The following is a 19557-nucleotide window of genomic DNA, read 5'->3' as shown; positions in this document are numbered from 1 at the left end:
TTCCAAATCTGTCATCATCTCTCTTACTTTTTCATGAATTATGAGCTTGGGTTGAATAGTTTTTGAGTACTAAGAAAGTCAAATTCTAGAAATCTTTGATTCCTTTGTAGCAAATAATTTTAAGGCGGCCCCCTACAAAATCTGTCGACTTTTGAGTGTAAGGGTGGTTGTATTGATGTAATAATCAATAATATACAGCAAAATTAAAAATACCTCATGGAACATCAAGAATAATAAAATAACTATAATCATAATAAGAATACTAAATGCCTGCGCTAATATTTGACTGAACTGTTTTGAAAACTAGTACTCAAACATCATAAGAATAGGAAATTTATCAAATTTTTTAACGTTTGATTTCTTAATTAAGCCACCATGTATCTGGAGAAATGAAAACTGCAGTCTGCTCTGTTGATTATGAAAAGCTATGCAGCATTCAAAAGAAAAGTCATCAGGATGAGAGCAAGGTTGCGTAATCAAATATTCAAATACTCAATTCGACATTTTACTGTTACTGCTTCTGGAATGTCAAATGTGTGAACTGTTAACTTGAAACCCACCTCAGTGCATACATTAATAAGTGGACGGTGAAGAAGTTTGAAAAATGAAGAAAGAATCCTATTAATATCCTGTAGCTTTCTATGCCATGGGCCATGGCCTCCAGAAAAAGAAAGAACCCCACCAAAGTTTACTTTAGAGACTGCCCTTTCTCTCATTTAATGTTATAATTTAATGAATGAGGGGCTTCTAGGATGCCGATTTGCTGTTGAAGTTGATAACAATAGGGCCACTTTTATTCAATGATGATGACTCTTGACTAGTGAGCACTGAAATATACGAGAAATTTCCGAGGTTTTGAACAGAAGTTTTATGGCATTGGGTGAAGTCTGTGTTACTCAGAGAATGACTCTGAGTCTCTGGTAGACCTGGACTGAGTTTTTAGCGGCCCTTACTGGTAAAGTTGGTCGCCTAGTAGGAACGCACTTATTAATGGAGTCTGATACATGCTACCGTCAAGAAAATTTGTCAGGTCTTTTGTTAAACTTGAACATGCATTATACATTTCCAGGAACATTCATCTGTTCTAAAATCAAAACCAAAAACCAAATTCTTTCTGCTGCTGGGTTGGTGAACTGCCATACAAAGCTGAAAAAAATGGAAATATAACATGGTTCAATATCTTGGTCTTTGACTTTAAAAATATACAAAACTTTTTTCATATATATCCGTTAGAATCAGGATCGTCTCCTAGCCTCAATTTACCTAACTTTTACCATACAATCGTCTACAGTATTAATTTGTGTTCAAATGAGTAAGTCAAAGACTCCTGATAACCAGCAAAGTATGAAACTGGTAACTGGCTACACCAGAAGTCCCGGCAACACTCAAGTTGAATATATTACTGACTTTAAAGCTTTTTCTTTGACTACTCAGAACATACCTCAATCAAGTCAATTCATTTTATGTATAGCTAAATAATAATCAAGTAAAGTTACACATTAAATTATTGGATTGTATACGTAATTCAAACAACCTGCAGAAATGTAGACTGTATAAAATACAATACACTTGGATAACTTCTTCTATTTGCCAACTGACTCAAACGTCACCCACCATTTATCTTTCTTCATCTTAGCTTACTTTATCTAAAATTTTGCTTTCTTGGGTTGGTGATCAATGACTCAATATTATTTAAAGAAAATTATAAAAGTTTGACTCTTCAGCTTATCTGATAACAGTAATGTATATCTATATCTATATACACGTGTACCACACATTTCTATATACTATTATTTGCTGCCATTTTTCTCAATATTCACACTCTTGACATTTACTTAATTATTATACAAAAAAAAAAAAAAAAAAAAAAAAGGTTGTATTATTTGGATCAATAATGCAGAGAAATACATACCTGCCATATATTCTTCTGAATAATTTATGTTTATTAGGTTTTCAAACTGACTAGAGCAATATTGGCAGTGTCTCAACAGGAGTCAAAAATCTAATGATCCTTTCATATTCATGCTGATCTTGATAGTGAGATTTATTTATTTTCAAAAGTTAGAATAGAAAAAAAGAAAAAAAAAAAAAAAAACCCCTAATCTATGCCAGAAAAAACTTGTTGTTTTGCAATGAAATCGTTGCCAAATTTCTATCATTTAAGTTATAATTAAACTTGTGGGATCATATATATATATATATATAGAAAAACAAAAAAAAAAAACCTAATAAATGCCAGAAAAAACTTGTTGTTTTGCAACGAAATCGTTGCCAAATTTCTATCATTTAAGTTATAATTAAACTTGTGGGATCATATATATATATATATTGACTCAGATTTAGCATTAAATTATTGATCGAGGGTGTCCAAACCGGCTTATGTGCACTTCAATTAATTTTTCGAGACCCTAAAACTATCGATCGGATATGAGTTCTAGTAATCACCCCATTAGCAATCAAGAAATGACTCGAAATAAAGAAGAGAATTATAAAATGGCATATAAAAAGATTAATTTTTAAAAGTCGGAGATGGTCGATGGTTGTTTGTGTTAGGAAAAGTTTGGCAAAAATAGCAAGAAAAGAATATGATTTGGATAAAGATATTCCCATGTTAGAAATTGAACTAGTTTATTCCATTCTTGGGTCGAACAGCCAGCGAAGAGTTTTTGACGTGTTGATGTTGTAGAAAGTTAAACAAATATGTCGTCAACCTTAGTTTGGCTTAATTAGCTTCGCTTCGGCTGCCCTCTTTACCAATTCACTACCTTCTCCTCCTTCAACTTCTCATGCATGGACCACAGCGATTGCAGTCAATTTTAACTAACTTTTGAACAAGGCTGGGAGAGATTGGTCAAATTTCACTAATTCTAACCAAATTACACGCAAGTTTGCGTTGGAAAATAAAAATAGTTCATTAATTCCCCCCCTTGGGTATCATAATATAACAATTTACCCCTCTATCATTAGTGTTCCATTAAAGTTTTTATGAGTAATACTATACGTAAAAACAAATCTTACAAAAATTTCTATACAAACTGATGTGATAGAAAATAAATGGAAATGTGAATATGATGAATTTGACTTTTTGTATTCAATCTTCCATTCAATTTCTTGTCAAAATGGTTTGAAGTTTTATGGTCTAATTTAACGAATTAAGTGTAAAATGTATAGTTAGACCAAAATAATGATACCTCAATGGGGGGAATTTTAATAAACTCAAAAAGTAAAACTTGAGAAATTTTTGATATTTTTAGAGTTGGGTGAAAATAACGAGGTAAGATTTAAAAAATAATAAAAACACCCCTCTAGGTTTGCTAATATACGAAACACCCCAATATATAAAAATTTTGTAAAATAATAAAAACACCCCCACTCACAGTTGCTAGATTTCAGCCACCACTGCCAGAATCTAGCGTTACGATGCACAACCTATTGAATCTAGCCGTTCGTGTGCCGATATGGCCATTTCCAGCCAAATCCACCTCGGATCTGGCTAGAAAAGGCCAGATTCAGCGGCGGCCATATCTTGGCCGTCGTTGACGACCAGCTACGACTAGATCCACGGTGGATCTGGCCAGAAAATGATAGATCGACACACTACCAGCCAGGTTCAGTCGGTAGTATGTCATTATACTAGATTCTGAAATCTGACAAATGTGGGTGGATGGAGGTATTTTTGTTAATTTTTAAACTTTTTTCTGAGGGTGTTTAGTTAAATTAATAAACTTAAGTGATTTAAAATATAGTTGGAAAAAATATAATAGTTTTTTTGAAGATAATGAAACAAACAGTTACTTTGAGAATATGATTGGGAATAGGATATAAAATATTAAAACAAACGGACCCTTAAGATATTGACTTTTTTGGTAGAAGAAACTAAATTCTATTAGTAAAAATAAAAAATAAAAAATCGTTGCGAAAAGTATACAATAATTAAGTGTGCCAAATTTGTCTAGAATTAGAAATTGCTTGCCAATAAAGCTAACGACTTTGAGTTTAGATTTTAAAGAGTCGAAAATTGAGCAAAGCTAACTAAACCGAGGCTAAATTCAGTACTAGTTGCTTGACGTGACAATATTAATATTAATGTTGTTGATGATGATGACATTGATGATAACAATAGCTCTTTATTATAAATTAGAAATTTTTATTATATGGTCACCAATAAAGTCAATAACTATTGATTATGATTTTCTCAATTAATATCTTTTGTCCCAAGTAAGCTCAATTTAGCTTTGTTGTAGTGACAAAAAAAAGTAGTAGTAGTAGTAGTAGTTACATTTCAATTCTTGACAATTAATTAAACAACTACACATATACGCATCAATTCATTAATCTTTCGTACACATTCATGTCATACCCATTGATGTTGACTATAAAATAAGACTTAATCAGTTGTCACCCCAAACTTTGCTACAAATTTTCTATGTGAAATTTTCAAAAAAAAATAACTTTGACACCCCTAAATACAGGTTTTGTCAGCAAAATGCAACGATGCAAAGAGTAAAAAAGACATTTTAAGGAAACAGTTTACAATTTTAACCCAACGGTTAATTTTTTCTATATTTTAGAATTGTAGTTATATTTGTTATGCAGTTAATTCTTGGAACATAGATTCATGTCACGTGTCATTTTATTTTAGGTTAATTTTATTTACAAGTTTGTCATTTTAACAGTATATAAGTTTACTTTTCACCTAAATTAGAGGATTTCTATTATGCAAGCCACACTTTTACATGAAAAAAAAAAAAAAAAAAACCATAGAAAACAATACAGAAACAGTGGGTGTATGATTTGCGCCTAACATCCAAACTACTTAAAAAAAAAATTTATTGTTTATGTTTTTCATTTAATCATTCATTGATCCTGCATCATATAGCAGATTCCATACAAATCCCTTACGTAAATTTCATCACAGAATTTACGTACATCTCGTTGGTGCAAATTACTGCATCAACAATACTAAACCAATCAATCGTTTGGCCAAAACTTCAAACCGTTTGTCTTAACTGTTTGGTCAAAATTGGTAGTGATTTATTTAAAATATATTTTTTACCCCTTAAATCGTAGCATTTAACTAATAGAAACAGTGTTCAGGGGTGAGAATGTTAGTTTCTTGAAATTGAAAAGGAAAAATTATCGTCCGAAATCTTAGGGGTGAAATTGTAAGAAACGTCTATAAAATAATATCTAGTACAACAAAAAGAATGACAAGTTCACTTGTGAAACAATCAACCATAGAATTAAAATTTCTACTTCTTTGATCACACATAAACGACAATAAGCTTAATCCACATCAAACCTTCCAAATTTTCTCACTATAATCGTCATAAGATCGTACGGTATGGATTAATTCATATTATATTCCACAGGTAAAGTGTACAACAATACTTACTATTTTTAATTACAATACAAATATATTATAAATAAAAATAATATTATAAGTTAGTTAAATATTATTACAATAGTTGGTCAAAAACACTCCTTTAACATACCGAAATTACTAATAAAAACAAAAAATATATTCTAAGAATTTTCTTCGAGTTCTTATTGGTCCAAACAAGCAACTTGTGAAACGCAAGAATTATATTATAATTAGAGTAAACTAAATCCTATTTAATAAGTTAAAATCTAATTAAATTAAATTAATTAAACCGACTACTTAGTCTCCAACTACCTATATTACTTGCTCTAATCCTTCGATAATCATTAAGAAAAATAAAATAAAATAATAAATAAAATTTTTTTAATGTGACGAATGTATATAATTATATTATAATGAAGATACATATTAAGGAACCATATATTAAATGAAAGTAGTGATTCGAATGTATTGAACTGCACGGCACTGTGATTTTGAAACTAACTCCCTCAGTTTTCTTCTCAAGTTCGCAAACGACGACAAAATGAGTCTGACTTTGATGTTTAATTAATTGGTATAGAGTGATGCTACAACTAGAGAAAATTAAATTTGGTTTTACTTAACTAATTAAGTAATTAATTTTGATAGGATTGAGATTGAGATTGGTACTTAAACCACGTTAATCAAGTTGTTCTCTCATATACTTTTGTTTAAGTTTGGTCATTTTTTTTCCATTAATAATTTAATGTTTCCTTAAAATAATTTATATTTCATGAATTAAAAAAAAAATATGTTAAACAACGTGTTTAGTATTGTATTTTAAAAATAAAATCTGAAAAATACAACTATTATATTCTTAGGACAGTAGAGCTAGAGTTGGAAATCCACTTAAAATCTTTCATATTTTTGATAAATAAAAATGAAAGATCTATATAATTATATTTCATAAAATTCTAAAAAGAGAAACCCCATTAAAGTGACTTCGACTTTCATGCCAAAAAACCACTCATGGACGATCGAGTGATTCGATAAAGACTCTTGGGTGTATTACTCAAGAGGTTTTGAGTTTTAGTCCCTCATCGGTTGTTAATAGAGATAGTCACTTGAGCTTTTACACGGTCGGTAGTTTCACAGTTCTGAAGAATTAGCTGAAGTGTGCGTAAATTAATTTGGTCATAAAAAAAAAAAAAAAAAAAAAAAAAAAAAAAAAACTCATGCCAAAATAGTAATTAAAGTTTATAATTATTTGATAATTAACATAAAAATAATTGAATATTTATTATTGTTTTGAGAAATTATGAAGAGTGGGCTCTGAAAAAGGAATTAATTAGGTCATGTTGATATTTGCATCATTACAAATAATCTTTCAAAGAAATCATGATTTAAAATAAACTATTATTCCTTAATCTGTCATCTCTTAATAAACCAAACCAACATCATCAAGAATGATGATACTCAACAGTCAATAACACTAGATCAATAATAAATTGATCGTGTTGGACTGGCAATTTTTTTTTCTTCTACTTTGCAAGTTCATAGAAATTGTAGAAATAAAATGTACCAACCCCCTCAACAACTCCATTTTCGATAAACAGATAAGCTCAAATTTAGGAAATAAATCTATGGTCTATCATTTGACACATCATTCAAGCCACTCTAAATTGTCACATTTCAACAAGACTCAAAACCCAGCGGCCTTGTATAAATCCCGCTGGATTGTCAGTCACGTTAAGATACCCCTTTACACATTGAACACTCAAATTCAATCATCCCACGATACGAAGCTTCATGGTCTCTTTAGTCCAATTGTTATTTTAAAATTAATTAATTATTATATGGACACGTGAAAACTCAATTCACCAATATTATTTCGATCAAAATAATTGATTATATTTTTATTTATTTCAATTAGAAAATCTTCTAGAAATTTTTTATAATTCTAATTCTAGGAGGATATGAACTCCCCTTCTACGCGTCTGTTGGTTCAGAGACTAGGTCACGCTGACGTGTTGTTTTTATATGATCTTTTTTCACACCCAAGCTCGTTAACTGATATTTTAATAACTTATGTGGGAAGAAAGATAAGGGCATTACCGTCATTCTGAATAGTCAACTGAAAAAGTCAATGCCGCCTCGTCTTAAAACTTAAACCAACCTATAAATACAAACCCTGCATGCTCATAAACCGATTCATTTCACTTGAATTCCACGCTAAACCACAGTTCGTTTCACACCATGAAGAGAGGTTTTCGAGAAGCAACGGAGCTCGATAGCTTAACCATGGCCAACTGCTTGATGTTACTTTCACATGGACGAGACCTGGAAGCCATGGTTAACAGCATGCCTTCAACCACAAGCCGCGTCTTCGAGTGCAAGACCTGTAACCGGCAGTTCCCGTCGTTTCAAGCCCTGGGAGGCCACCGGGCGAGTCACAAGAAGCCGCGGTTGATGGAGGGAAACCTCGAGAGCCAGTCGCCGGTTAAACCCAAAACGCACGAGTGCTCAATATGCGGCCTCGAGTTCGCCATCGGCCAAGCCTTGGGCGGTCACATGAGGAGACATAGAGCCGGCGGGTTGAATAATGAGAATCTCCAGCCGGCTTTGAATTTCAGTGGTGAAGTTTCTGATGGCCATGGCGATGTGGGAGTCCTGAAGAAAGGTAATAGCAGAAGGGTTTTGTGTTTGGATTTGAACTTGACTCCACATGAGAATGATTTGGAGTTGTTTAAACTCGGTAACAAATCAGCTCCCATGGTTGATTGCTTCTTGTAAATTGTTCATTAGCCTTATTAGTTATTACAATATAGGATTTTTTTTTTTTTTTTTGTTTTCCCACTTTCTTTTGTTTTGTTTTTACAAATTTTCTGGGTTACCTTTGGTGTTGATATATATTTGTTCATTGATAATATTTTTACAGAAACATCAATAGAAAACATGATGATATTTATGGTTTGATTTATTATATCACGGTGAGGGAAGGATGAGGTCAAAAGGAAGAGTTTACGAGAAGTGGGATACGTCTTCCTATTAATTATGGTTTTGAAGAACAAAAACTAGAACTCAATTCATCAAATATTTTCCCAATTAAATACGCAAATTTTCATGAATAATCTTAGTTGTTGTTTGTGAAACAAGAAATATAATGTTCTTACATTTAATACGAAGGAACCTATAGTTTTATTACTAAATGCCACTCTATAAAATGGTAGCTAGACTTGGTGAAGAAGGAGAAAAAAAGGAAAACTTCCTTATCAGTATTAATGAGTAATGACTTGTAAAGGAACCTTTTTTTTTTTTTGGTAAAAGACTTGTAAAGGAACTCCATTAATCAATGTTCAATAATGACATTTCATGACTAGTTTTTTTAGTCAAGTCATGTTTAAAAAGGGGAACACGCATGTATCAGTTGAAATTAAGTACAACAATTATATACAGTTTGAAGAAATTAGGCCATTGCATTTATGAATGGTATCAATTTGTTTATTGAAATATAAATAAAGAAATAAATTAATGCAATGACATATCTGATATTAGAGATAAGAAACTATCATTAAGAACTAATCACTTTCTTATTAAGTCATTCCTATTATGATAATTAGGGAAAATGTCATAGACATTTTTTTTTAGAGTAAACAACATTTTCCCACCCAAGGTTTGGCGAATCTGCAAGTTCCCACCCATGGTTTCATAAATTGCAAATTTTGACACTTAAATTAACACCGTTGCTTTTCTCTCAAAATAACTCATACATCTCAAATTTCTCTCAAATAACCTTTAGAGGATCCCGGCCAAGCCAAAAATCTGGCCTGATTCCGACACCATCATCAGCATTCCCTTATCCTCCTCACCAAAACCCCTAACTTTTCCACCCGATTACACCTTGGCGAGGTGCTAGAATTTGGCTGGAAAGGTGCGACAAAGCGCAAAAACCTAAGGGAAAGGCGGCGGCAATCGACAAACAATTGCAGTTGGCGACGTTGGGGGTTTCGATGGGGAGAAGCCGGTGATGCTATTGGTGGTGTTAGGGGTGGTTTCTAGTGTCGGGACTTGCCGAAATTTGGATGAAACGCTGACTGAAACTAAGAGCTGTAGCTAGCGATTGGGGGGTTCAATCAGGCGAGGAGGTTAGGGGTTTTGATGTGGAGGTTGAGGGGATTGTAATGGTGGTGTCAAGAGAGGTCGACTGCACCGAGAACAGGCCGGAATGGCCTAAAATCACCAATGGGGTAAATTTGAGAAGTCAAGGGTTATTTTGAAATTTTTCGATGGGGTAAATTTGAGAAATGAAGGGTTATTTTGAAATTTTCATCTTTGAAATGACCATTTTACCCTTTTAATTGTTAGATTAAACAATTTTCAATTAATTTAAGGGTGGAAATCTACATTTAGGAAACTAAGGATGGGAACTTGTAGATTCGCCAAACCTTAGGTGGGAAAATGTCGTTTACTCTTTTTTTTTATGACTAGGATGTCTCGATAATCTCCGCTAATCCTTGGGAGGCCCCATTGAATGCCCTACAAACTCAATATTCTAAGATAAGTCACAAATGACCATTGAATACTTTACAAACACAATGTTCTAAAGTAAATAACAAATGTGATAGGTAGTCTAAGGTTTGAACCGAGGAAGTCAATGAAGAGAGCAAACTTTTTTGACCAACAAACCAACTCATTTGAGTTAATGTCATAGAGGTATTACTTTTATTAGATAGAACAATATTTTACTTACAACCCAATCTCACAAATTTTTTCTCACAATCCCGACGTGGCAGCTCACAATTGGCCAGCTCATAATAAGTCTTGTCTATCCAATTGTGGGTCTTATCTGCCCAATTGTGAGCTATCATGTTAGAGTTATAAAAAAAAATTTGTAAGATTGTATTATAATTCAATCTTTTCCCTATTAGTGCCCACTTTACATTGCACAAAATTAACGAAATTATAAGACCATGGGCCAAAAGTTAGAAAGAGCCCAAATTTTGAACCCAAAGGCTTTAGATTATTGTTCTTCTTTTAAGTTGGAGTTGGTCTAAAATTAGCTTATATTTATTACGAGGGCTTTTAATTAAGAACAAGAAGCATTTAATGTGGAACAACTTTGGTTTTGGTACCACAATTATTGAACAATTTAACAGAGAATCTAAGTACTACAACTCTACAAGCATGAATTGCAATGTTTTTTCTTATCTTTAGTAACAAATATTAAAGAAGGTAACATAATCTACATCTANTTTGAAGAAATTAGGCCATTGCATTTATGAATGGTATCAATTTGTTTATTGAAATATAAATAAAGAAATAAATTAATGCAATGACATATCTGATATTAGAGATAAGAAACTATCATTAAGAACTAATCACTTTCTTATTAAGTCATTCGTATTTTGATAATTAGGGAAAATGTCATAGAGTAAACAACATTTTCCCACCCAAGGTTTGGCGAATTTGCAAGTTCCCACCCTAGGTTTCATAAATTGCAAATTCTGACACTTAAATTAACATCGTTGCTTTTCTTTCAAATAAACCCATACATCTCAAATTTCTCTCAAATAACCCTCAAAGGATCCCGGCCAAGCCCAAAATCTGGTCTGATTTCGACACCATTGGACCCCCCCCCCCCCTGACACCACCATCAGCAATCCCTTATCCTCCTCACCAAAACCCCTAACTTTTCCACTCGATTACACCTTGACGAGGTGTTGGAATTTGGCTGGAAAGGTGCAACAAAGCGCGAAAACCTAAGGGAGAGGCGGCGACGATCGACGAGCAATTACGGTTGGCGATGTTGGGGGTTTTGATGGGAGGAAGCCGGTGATGCTATTGGTGGTGTTGGGGGTGGTTTCTAGTGTCGGGACTTGCCGAAATTTGGATGAAACGCCAACTGAAACTAAGAGCGACGACTAGCGATCGAGGGGTTCAATCAGGCGAAGAGGTTAGGGGTTTTGATGTGGGGGTTGAGGGGATTGTAATGGTGGTGTCAAGAGAGGTTGACTGCACCGAGAACAGGCTGGAATGACCTGAAATCACTGGTGGGGTGAATTTGAGAAGTCAAGGGTTATTTTGAAATTTTCATTTTTGAAATGATCATTTTACCCTTTTAAATGTTAGATTAAACAATTTTCTGCTAATTTAGGGGTGGGAATCTACAATTTATGAAACTAGGGATGAGAACTTGTAGATTTGCCAAACCTTAGGTGGGAAACTGTCATTTACTCTTTTTTTTTTTTTTTTATGACCAGGATATCTCGATAATCTCTGCTAATCCCTGAGGGACCCATTGAATACCCTACAATCTCAATGTTCTAAAATAAGTCACAAATGACCATTGAATACTCTACAAACACAATGTTCTAAAATAAATCACAAATGTGATAGATGGCTCTAAGGTTTGAACCGAGGAAGTCAATGAAGNTTTTGGTAAAAGACTTGTAAAGGAACTCCATTAATCAATGTTCAATAATGACATTTCATGACTAGTTTTTTTAGTCAAGTCATGTTTAAAAAGGGGAACACGCATGTATCAGTTGAAATTAAGTACAACAATTATATACAGTTTGAAGAAATTAGGCCATTGCATTTATGAATGGTATCAATTTGTTTATTGAAATATAAATAAAGAAATAAATTAATGCAATGACATATCTGATATTAGAGATAAGAAACTATCATTAAGAACTAATCACTTTCTTATTAAGTCATTCCTATTATGATAATTAGGGAAAATGTCATAGACATTTTTTTTTAGAGTAAACAACATTTTCCCACCCAAGGTTTGGCGAATCTGCAAGTTCCCACCCATGGTTTCATAAATTGCAAATTTTGACACTTAAATTAACACCGTTGCTTTTCTCTCAAAATAACTCATACATCTCAAATTTCTCTCAAATAACCTTTAGAGGATCCCGGCCAAGCCAAAAATCTGGCCTGATTCCGACACCATCATCAGCATTCCCTTATCCTCCTCACCAAAACCCCTAACTTTTCCACCCGATTACACCTTGGCGAGGTGCTAGAATTTGGCTGGAAAGGTGCGACAAAGCGCAAAAACCTAAGGGAAAGGCGGCGGCAATCGACAAACAATTGCAGTTGGCGACGTTGGGGGTTTCGATGGGGAGAAGCCGGTGATGCTATTGGTGGTGTTAGGGGTGGTTTCTAGTGTCGGGACTTGCCGAAATTTGGATGAAACGCTGACTGAAACTAAGAGCTGTAGCTAGCGATTGGGGGGTTCAATCAGGCGAGGAGGTTAGGGGTTTTGATGTGGAGGTTGAGGGGATTGTAATGGTGGTGTCAAGAGAGGTCGACTGCACCGAGAACAGGCCGGAATGGCCTAAAATCACCAATGGGGTAAATTTGAGAAGTCAAGGGTTATTTTGAAATTTTTCGATGGGGTAAATTTGAGAAATGAAGGGTTATTTTGAAATTTTCATCTTTGAAATGACCATTTTACCCTTTTAATTGTTAGATTAAACAATTTTCAATTAATTTAAGGGTGGAAATCTACATTTAGGAAACTAAGGATGGGAACTTGTAGATTCGCCAAACCTTAGGTGGGAAAATGTCGTTTACTCTTTTTTTTTATGACTAGGATGTCTCGATAATCTCCGCTAATCCTTGGGAGGCCCCATTGAATGCCCTACAAACTCAATATTCTAAGATAAGTCACAAATGACCATTGAATACTTTACAAACACAATGTTCTAAAGTAAATAACAAATGTGATAGGTAGTCTAAGGTTTGAACCGAGGAAGTCAATGAAGAGAGCAAACTTTTTTGACCAACAAACCAACTCATTTGAGTTAATGTCATAGAGGTATTACTTTTATTAGATAGAACAATATTTTACTTACAACCCAATCTCACAAATTTTTTCTCACAATCCCGACGTGGCAGCTCACAATTGGCCAGCTCATAATAAGTCTTGTCTATCCAATTGTGGGTCTTATCTGCCCAATTGTGAGCTATCATGTTAGAGTTATAAAAAAAAATTTGTAAGATTGTATTATAATTCAATCTTTTCCCTATTAGTGCCCACTTTACATTGCACAAAATTAACGAAATTATAAGACCATGGGCCAAAAGTTAGAAAGAGCCCAAAATTTGAACCCAAAGGCTTTAGATTATTGTTCTTCTTTTAAGTTGGAGTTGGTCTAAAATTAGCTTATATTTATTACGAGGGCTTTTAATTAAGAACAAGAAGCATTTAATGTGGAACAACTTTGGTTTTGGTACCACAATTATTGAACAATTTAACAGAGAATCTAAGTACTACAACTCTACAAGCATGAATTGCATGTTTTTTCTTATCTTCAGTAACAAATATTAAAGAAGGTAACATAATCTACATCTATGGAAATTTAATAAACTAATAAAATGCAAAGTATTATTTTCCAAATATATCCTAGAGCTCCAATTTGGAAGTTTACCCTGTTAAAATTTAAAAACAAACTTAATTTGGTATTAGTTCTTATTTGAGTCCCCCAATTAAATAATTCAAATTAAAATAAAAAAAATTATACATTCCTTTATAAAAATTATTTTGAGTTAGGTTATATCGATCAGATAACATTATCGCTTATATTATAGTTATACTATTGTCTAATACATTGATTTATTCATAAGCTAATCACTTGCAATTGAATTCAAGGAGGTAATAAGTATCATATAAGCATGATGCATGACATTATGGGGATGGAAGTGAAATTAATGGCCAAGATTGAATATTGGTCCATTAAACTTGATGAATTGTGTGAAGTAACAAATGACATTTCATTATTATATTACCATAATGTCCCTCACCAACTTACCATATATTAAGAGTGATTAAAATTGGTATTTTGTTTACAAAATGTGGAGTCATTTGTTGTCACACTCAAGTTTCCAACTCAGACAACCATAAAAGCTTTAAATTTACAATAATGACATTCACAATAATAATAATAATAAAAAATTAACCATAATTTATATTAATTAATTTTTTTAATAAATTTCTGTTTTAATTATTGAAATTGATAATGATAAATTTGAAATAATATTAGTGAAAGCATATCGTTATTTCTATGATAAAACATTTTCAGACTTTTTGGTTAAATTTAAAATAATTACAGGGTTATGATCACGTACGAAGAGTAGTAGAATAATAGTTTTTGTAGCCCCATGAATAATGACGTGGCGATCGTTGGTTGGCTAGTATGCAACTAACATTTTTTCCTTCCCATGGTATCACTTTCACGGGGTAATAACAAGTGAAGCAACCTAGTACATTACACGTGTAAACCTATAGGATTAATCCACGTGGAATCATTACCTTGAATAGTATCAATGATCATTGCCAAACTTGACTTCACTGAAATGCCATAAAAAATTCCTTGAAATCCAGTAACCACTTTCAACGGTCACGATTCCCTCAAAATCACAATCGATTCAATTTGAACGATCCCGATGAACCTGGGATAAATAGTGTTCATAGAAAAAGCTGTACACTATCTTTCTCTCCTCATTTTTAAAAACTCAGACTGACCTGAGCTTCTTCTTCTGCTTACTGAAGTCACTCCCCTGTCCAAAAAAACCAAAATTAAAATTAAAAAAAACCTTCCGGAGCCGGAGATCATCTCCGGTGATTAATCTGGAAAATCTTACTGAAGGTAGTTTCTCTTTAGACAAGATAAAATTCTCTCATTGATCACTGTTTTGAGGCGCGTGTGTATATAAATGTGTGTTTGTGCATGTTTATGTAGGTAGATTTTTGAATTATAGTCAATGTCTATGTCTCTATAACCGTGTATAGTTTCTCTCTTTGGATCATAAATTGCATGTCGTTTGAATCGAGTTTTGATTGTTTGTAATTTTGTTGATTTAAATAAACTGTTAGGTTTTCTTCCATGTTTATTTTTTTTTTTCTTAATTGTTTTTTTTTGGTCAGATTTTGTTAGAAGCTGATGAGTAGACAAAACGGCATAGTATAAGGATTAAGGTGGTACAGGTTTTGAAGCAGTTGAGTAGTTGAGTTGGAGCAGCGAAAATGGTAGGCTTTGAAAGCTTTTGCATGAAAATGCTATATCCAGAATTGAAAGTTTCCATTTCTTTAATAAAATTTTGAATGATTATGACATTATCTATTGTGTTCTGTTTGTTTGTTGTTTAATGTGTTTGCTATGTTTGAGGTTTTGCTGTTGTGTGGCATTTTAAGTGATAAGTAACTATTACAAGTAGTTTTAATAACAGTGTTCTGACTGGTCGAAGTTTTTGGATTTGATCTGAGATTGTGTTGTGGATATGAATGTTTAGCTAAGTTAATGAGGGTTATGTTTAATCTAAAACATGTAATTATGGTGATCGGAGTTGTTTCAATTATATTGTAAGTTAATTACTACAGAATTGCTGGCACGAGGTTTAACACGTGTCTATAACCTGCTAGAGTGGTGGATGATTATTAAGTTTCATCGCATTTGTATTAGGTAATTCATAATTGTTATCTGTACTGGTTGAAGTTTTCAGATTTAATCTGAGATTGTGTGTGGATATGAATGTTTAAATAAGTTAATGACGGTGATGTTTAATCTAAAACATTTAATTATGGTGATCGGAGTTGTTTAATGATTTTGTAAGTTAATTACTACAGAATTGCAGACACGAGGTTTAGCACGTGGGTATAAGCTGCTAGATTGGTGGATGATTATTAAGTTTCATTGCATTTGTATTTGGTAATTGTTGTCAGTGTAGTTCCTTTTTGGTATAACAAGTTGGGAGAAATAATATAGTGAGTGATAAGGTAATGTGGGTCTGACTGACAATGGGCTGCCAAATGTCTAGACACTCGAGATTTTGGAGATGAATAGTTTTGAGCGAGTTTTAACACGTGACTATAAGCTACTAGATTGGTGGATGATTATTACATTTCATTGCATTTGTATTAGGTAATTGTTATTTGTCAGTATAATTCCATTTTTGTATAACATGTTGGGAGGAATAATGTAGTGAGTTATCTGGTACTATGGGTATGATAATGCTGCCAAATGTCTAGACGGGCGAGATTTTGGAGATGAATAGTTGTAAAAATCCGGTGAATTATCATCTTTCCATTTATGAAGAGATATTCTTTATGTGAATTTTTAACTTAAGTAAGATATATTTACAGTTTACTTTCATATTGTTGTAATATATATGTTTGTAAGCTCATAGAGTTTACCGAGGGTTGTATCAAATGTAGAATGTATAAAAGGAATGTGCAAGAGGGGAAAAATAAAAAAAGAAAGATATATTGAACAGATTAATACCTTATGTTAAATAGAATAAGTTTCATTGGTATTTCTCAAATTTATATGGTGTGTTTCTTCTTCTCTTAATGTGCAATATTTCTTCTTTTTTCCTTTCTGTTTCCTCCTTTCCTTCTTAGTTTATATTATTCTTTTAATCATAATTTTGCAGTATGACCAGCTTCTCATTTGTTTTTAAGCTACTGTTGTTGTCTTAAAGTTATAACTTCCAGTTAATGGTGTTCCTACCATTTTTTTTTTGTGGCAGTCTTTCCAGCACAAAAGCTTTTGGATGCCAAGAGATGCTGGGTGTCTAACTGATGCAGAGATGGGTTATGATAATTCCTCAAGAATTGAACCCAAGCGTGGTCATCAGTGGTTCATGGATGCTACCACACCAGAAATGTTCAGTAACAAGAAGCAAGCAGTAGAAGCTGTTAACAGCAGAACAATTTCGGGAATTCCACATTGGAATGTTTCTCCATGGCATAACACTTCTGGTTTTCAGACAGTCTCAGGGCAATTCCCTGACCGCCTATTTGGATCTGAGCCTGTACGGACTGTCAATCTGGTTGATAGGAACATTCCTGTTGATGGTGGAAGTTCAAATATAGGAAGAAAGGATTTCCAGGATCACTATAATGATTCGTCAATGGGTTTGTCTACTTCTCATTTTGTTGAAGATCCTTCAGGTTTCAATGTTGGTGGAATTAGAAAGGTCAAAGTCAATCAAGTTAAGGACTCTGGCAATGGAATATCAGCACCCATGGGGCACTCATATAGTAGGGGAGATGATGGCACAATTTCAATGGGTACTACCTATCATAAGAGTGATAGCAGCACTATATCATTGGGTCCAAATAACAATAATTCAGATGAGAATACTATATCGATTGGCCACACCTTTAGTAAGGCCAACACCAGTTTCACTTCAATGGGCCACAGCTTAAACAAGGGAGATGAGAATTTCATATCGATGGGTTACAATTATAGCAAGAGAAATGAGAACATACTATCAATGGGTCAGTCCTTTGACAAAGGGGATGGCAATTTTATATCAATTGGCCAGTCTTCTGAAAAGGGTGTTGGCCATGTCATATCAATGGGTTCCTCCTATAACAAAGAGCATGAGAATTTTATTTCAATGGGCCACACCTATGATAACGCAAATGAGAATTTCATTTCAATGAATTCTTCCTACAGTAAGGGAACTGATAATATCGTGGCAATCGCTACTACATATGACAAGCCAGATTCCAACATCACATCTGTGGATTCTTCTCAAAACAAAGGGGATTCTGGAGTTCTCTCTATTGGCCACAACTACGATAAGGGTGAGACAAATACATTATGTTTTGGAGTTTTTCAAGATGAAACCGAGACAAATCCCTCTGGGAATATCATTAGCAGCTATGATTCGTTGATGGGTACTCGGAGCTCAGCTCAAGCTTCAGAAGAACCAGGCCAGAAGGATTTGGTTGAGCCAAATGTGGATTCAGTTGGCATTAGCTCTTCCAATTCAAATACTAAAACTGATATGGTACCTAAAACCAAAGAGCCGAAGACTGCTAGGAAGGTTCCTGCAAACAGCTTCCCCTCAAATGTCAAAAGTTTGCTATCAACTGGTATGCTTGATGGTGTTCCTGTCAAGTACGTCTCCTGGTCAAGAGAGGTGCATTTTATTTCCTATGCTAAATTTTTGTTTCGTATTTAAAGAATGTGAATATCCCTGTAACTCTTTTTGACATTGTTTGACTTACTGTCTGGGTAGAAAAATCTTAAAGGAACCATTAAAGGAACTGGGTATCTATGTGGCTGCAAAGACTGCAACTTCACCAAGGTAAGCAACTCTGTACATTTCAGCTTCATTTAAGTTAACCAATACATATTCAATTTAAGTTTCATTACTTCAACAGTTCATTAAAATTGTATTACGCAGGCTTTGAATGCTTATGAGTTTGAGCGTCATGCTAATTGCAAGACCAAACACCCCAACAATCACATATACTTCGAGAATGGAAAGACCATATATGCAGTTGTGCAAGAGCTGAAGAGTTCTCCTCAGGAGATGCTGTTTGAAGCAATTCAAACTGTGACTGGATCACAAGTTAATCAGAAAAATTTCCGCATCTGGAAAGGTAAAGCAGATACCATTCTTGGGGTTCAAGTAATTCAATTGTAGATGAATTAAAGTGACTGGCATTACTTTTAAATAAAATAAAAATTTATTCTCTGAATCAAATTCGCTTTTCTTCTCAGCTTCATATCAAGCTGCCACCCGTGAACTTCAGCGTATTTATGGGAAGGATGATATCATCACCTCCTCTTAAAGGTGAAGACTCTGGTATCAGAGGGTCATTGAGTTGGGTTAAGCTGTGTAATTTGTTCATAGTAGCAGCAATAAGCCAATAACCGTGAACTTCAGCAAAGTAGTTACAAACTGGGTTTTTATTATTTAATAATTTCAGCAGATGGGTAGCCACAGGCTATCTATTTTTAATCAAGTAAGACTTTTTAATTATGTTTTTGGTTCAGGACAATTGTATCATCTGTTAAAAGGGAACTTTTTATGAAAGTGTGAGTTTGAAGCACCAGAGGTGCCTTCTCTATGTTAGTTGCGGAATACAAAATGCATTTTTCTTTGATACAGGTCGGAGTGAACTGGCGATGCTCATCTAACATGTTCTTTCGATGAATAATGTATAATACGCTGGGGTTAATTAGAAATATTGGAATTACGAAAGGTTAGTAATTCCTAGCCTCAACCTAATGCTCATGCTCATAAATGGTAGATAAATATCACTCTTGAAATATAGTACTGTAGTTTTGAAATTTGTAAGATTATATCACTTTGGACCCTTGAATGTAGAAGTTGGAATCCTAGCAATGGGGTATTTTGATATCTTCAACTGAACCAATTTGGGAAAGTTAAGAGATGAGTAG

At 33.7% G+C, this 19557-nt stretch overlaps 2 protein-coding genes across 2 annotated transcripts; both read left to right on the top strand.

The window, feature by feature from the left end:
* The first annotated feature begins 7551 nt into the window (after positions 1-7551).
* Positions 7552-8253, top strand: LOC116128835 (zinc finger protein ZAT11-like). Its single transcript, XM_031414601.1, has one exon. It carries the CDS (start codon positions 7598-7600, stop codon positions 8132-8134), a length of 537 nt encoding a protein of 178 aa, XP_031270461.1. The 5' UTR covers positions 7552-7597; the 3' UTR covers positions 8135-8253.
* A 6621-nt stretch (positions 8254-14874) lies between these two features.
* LOC116128860 lies at positions 14875-19259 on the top strand. Its single transcript, XM_031414631.1, has 6 exons — positions 14875-15003; positions 15282-15383; positions 16883-18286; positions 18386-18454; positions 18554-18752; positions 18874-19259. The coding sequence occupies exons 2-6, from the start codon at positions 15381-15383 to the stop codon at positions 18942-18944; spliced, it is 1746 nt and encodes a 581-aa protein (XP_031270491.1). The 5' UTR covers positions 14875-15003; positions 15282-15380; the 3' UTR covers positions 18945-19259.
* The last annotated feature ends 298 nt before the right edge of the window (positions 19260-19557 follow it).

Source organism: Pistacia vera, unplaced genomic scaffold (genome assembly GCF_008641045.1).
Source record: "Pistacia vera cultivar Batoury unplaced genomic scaffold, PisVer_v2 Contig204, whole genome shotgun sequence".
Taxonomy (NCBI): Eukaryota; Viridiplantae; Streptophyta; class Magnoliopsida; order Sapindales; family Anacardiaceae; genus Pistacia; species Pistacia vera.
The sequence above is the reverse complement of the archived record's forward strand: the minus strand, read 5'-3'. Positions and strand labels throughout refer to the sequence as shown.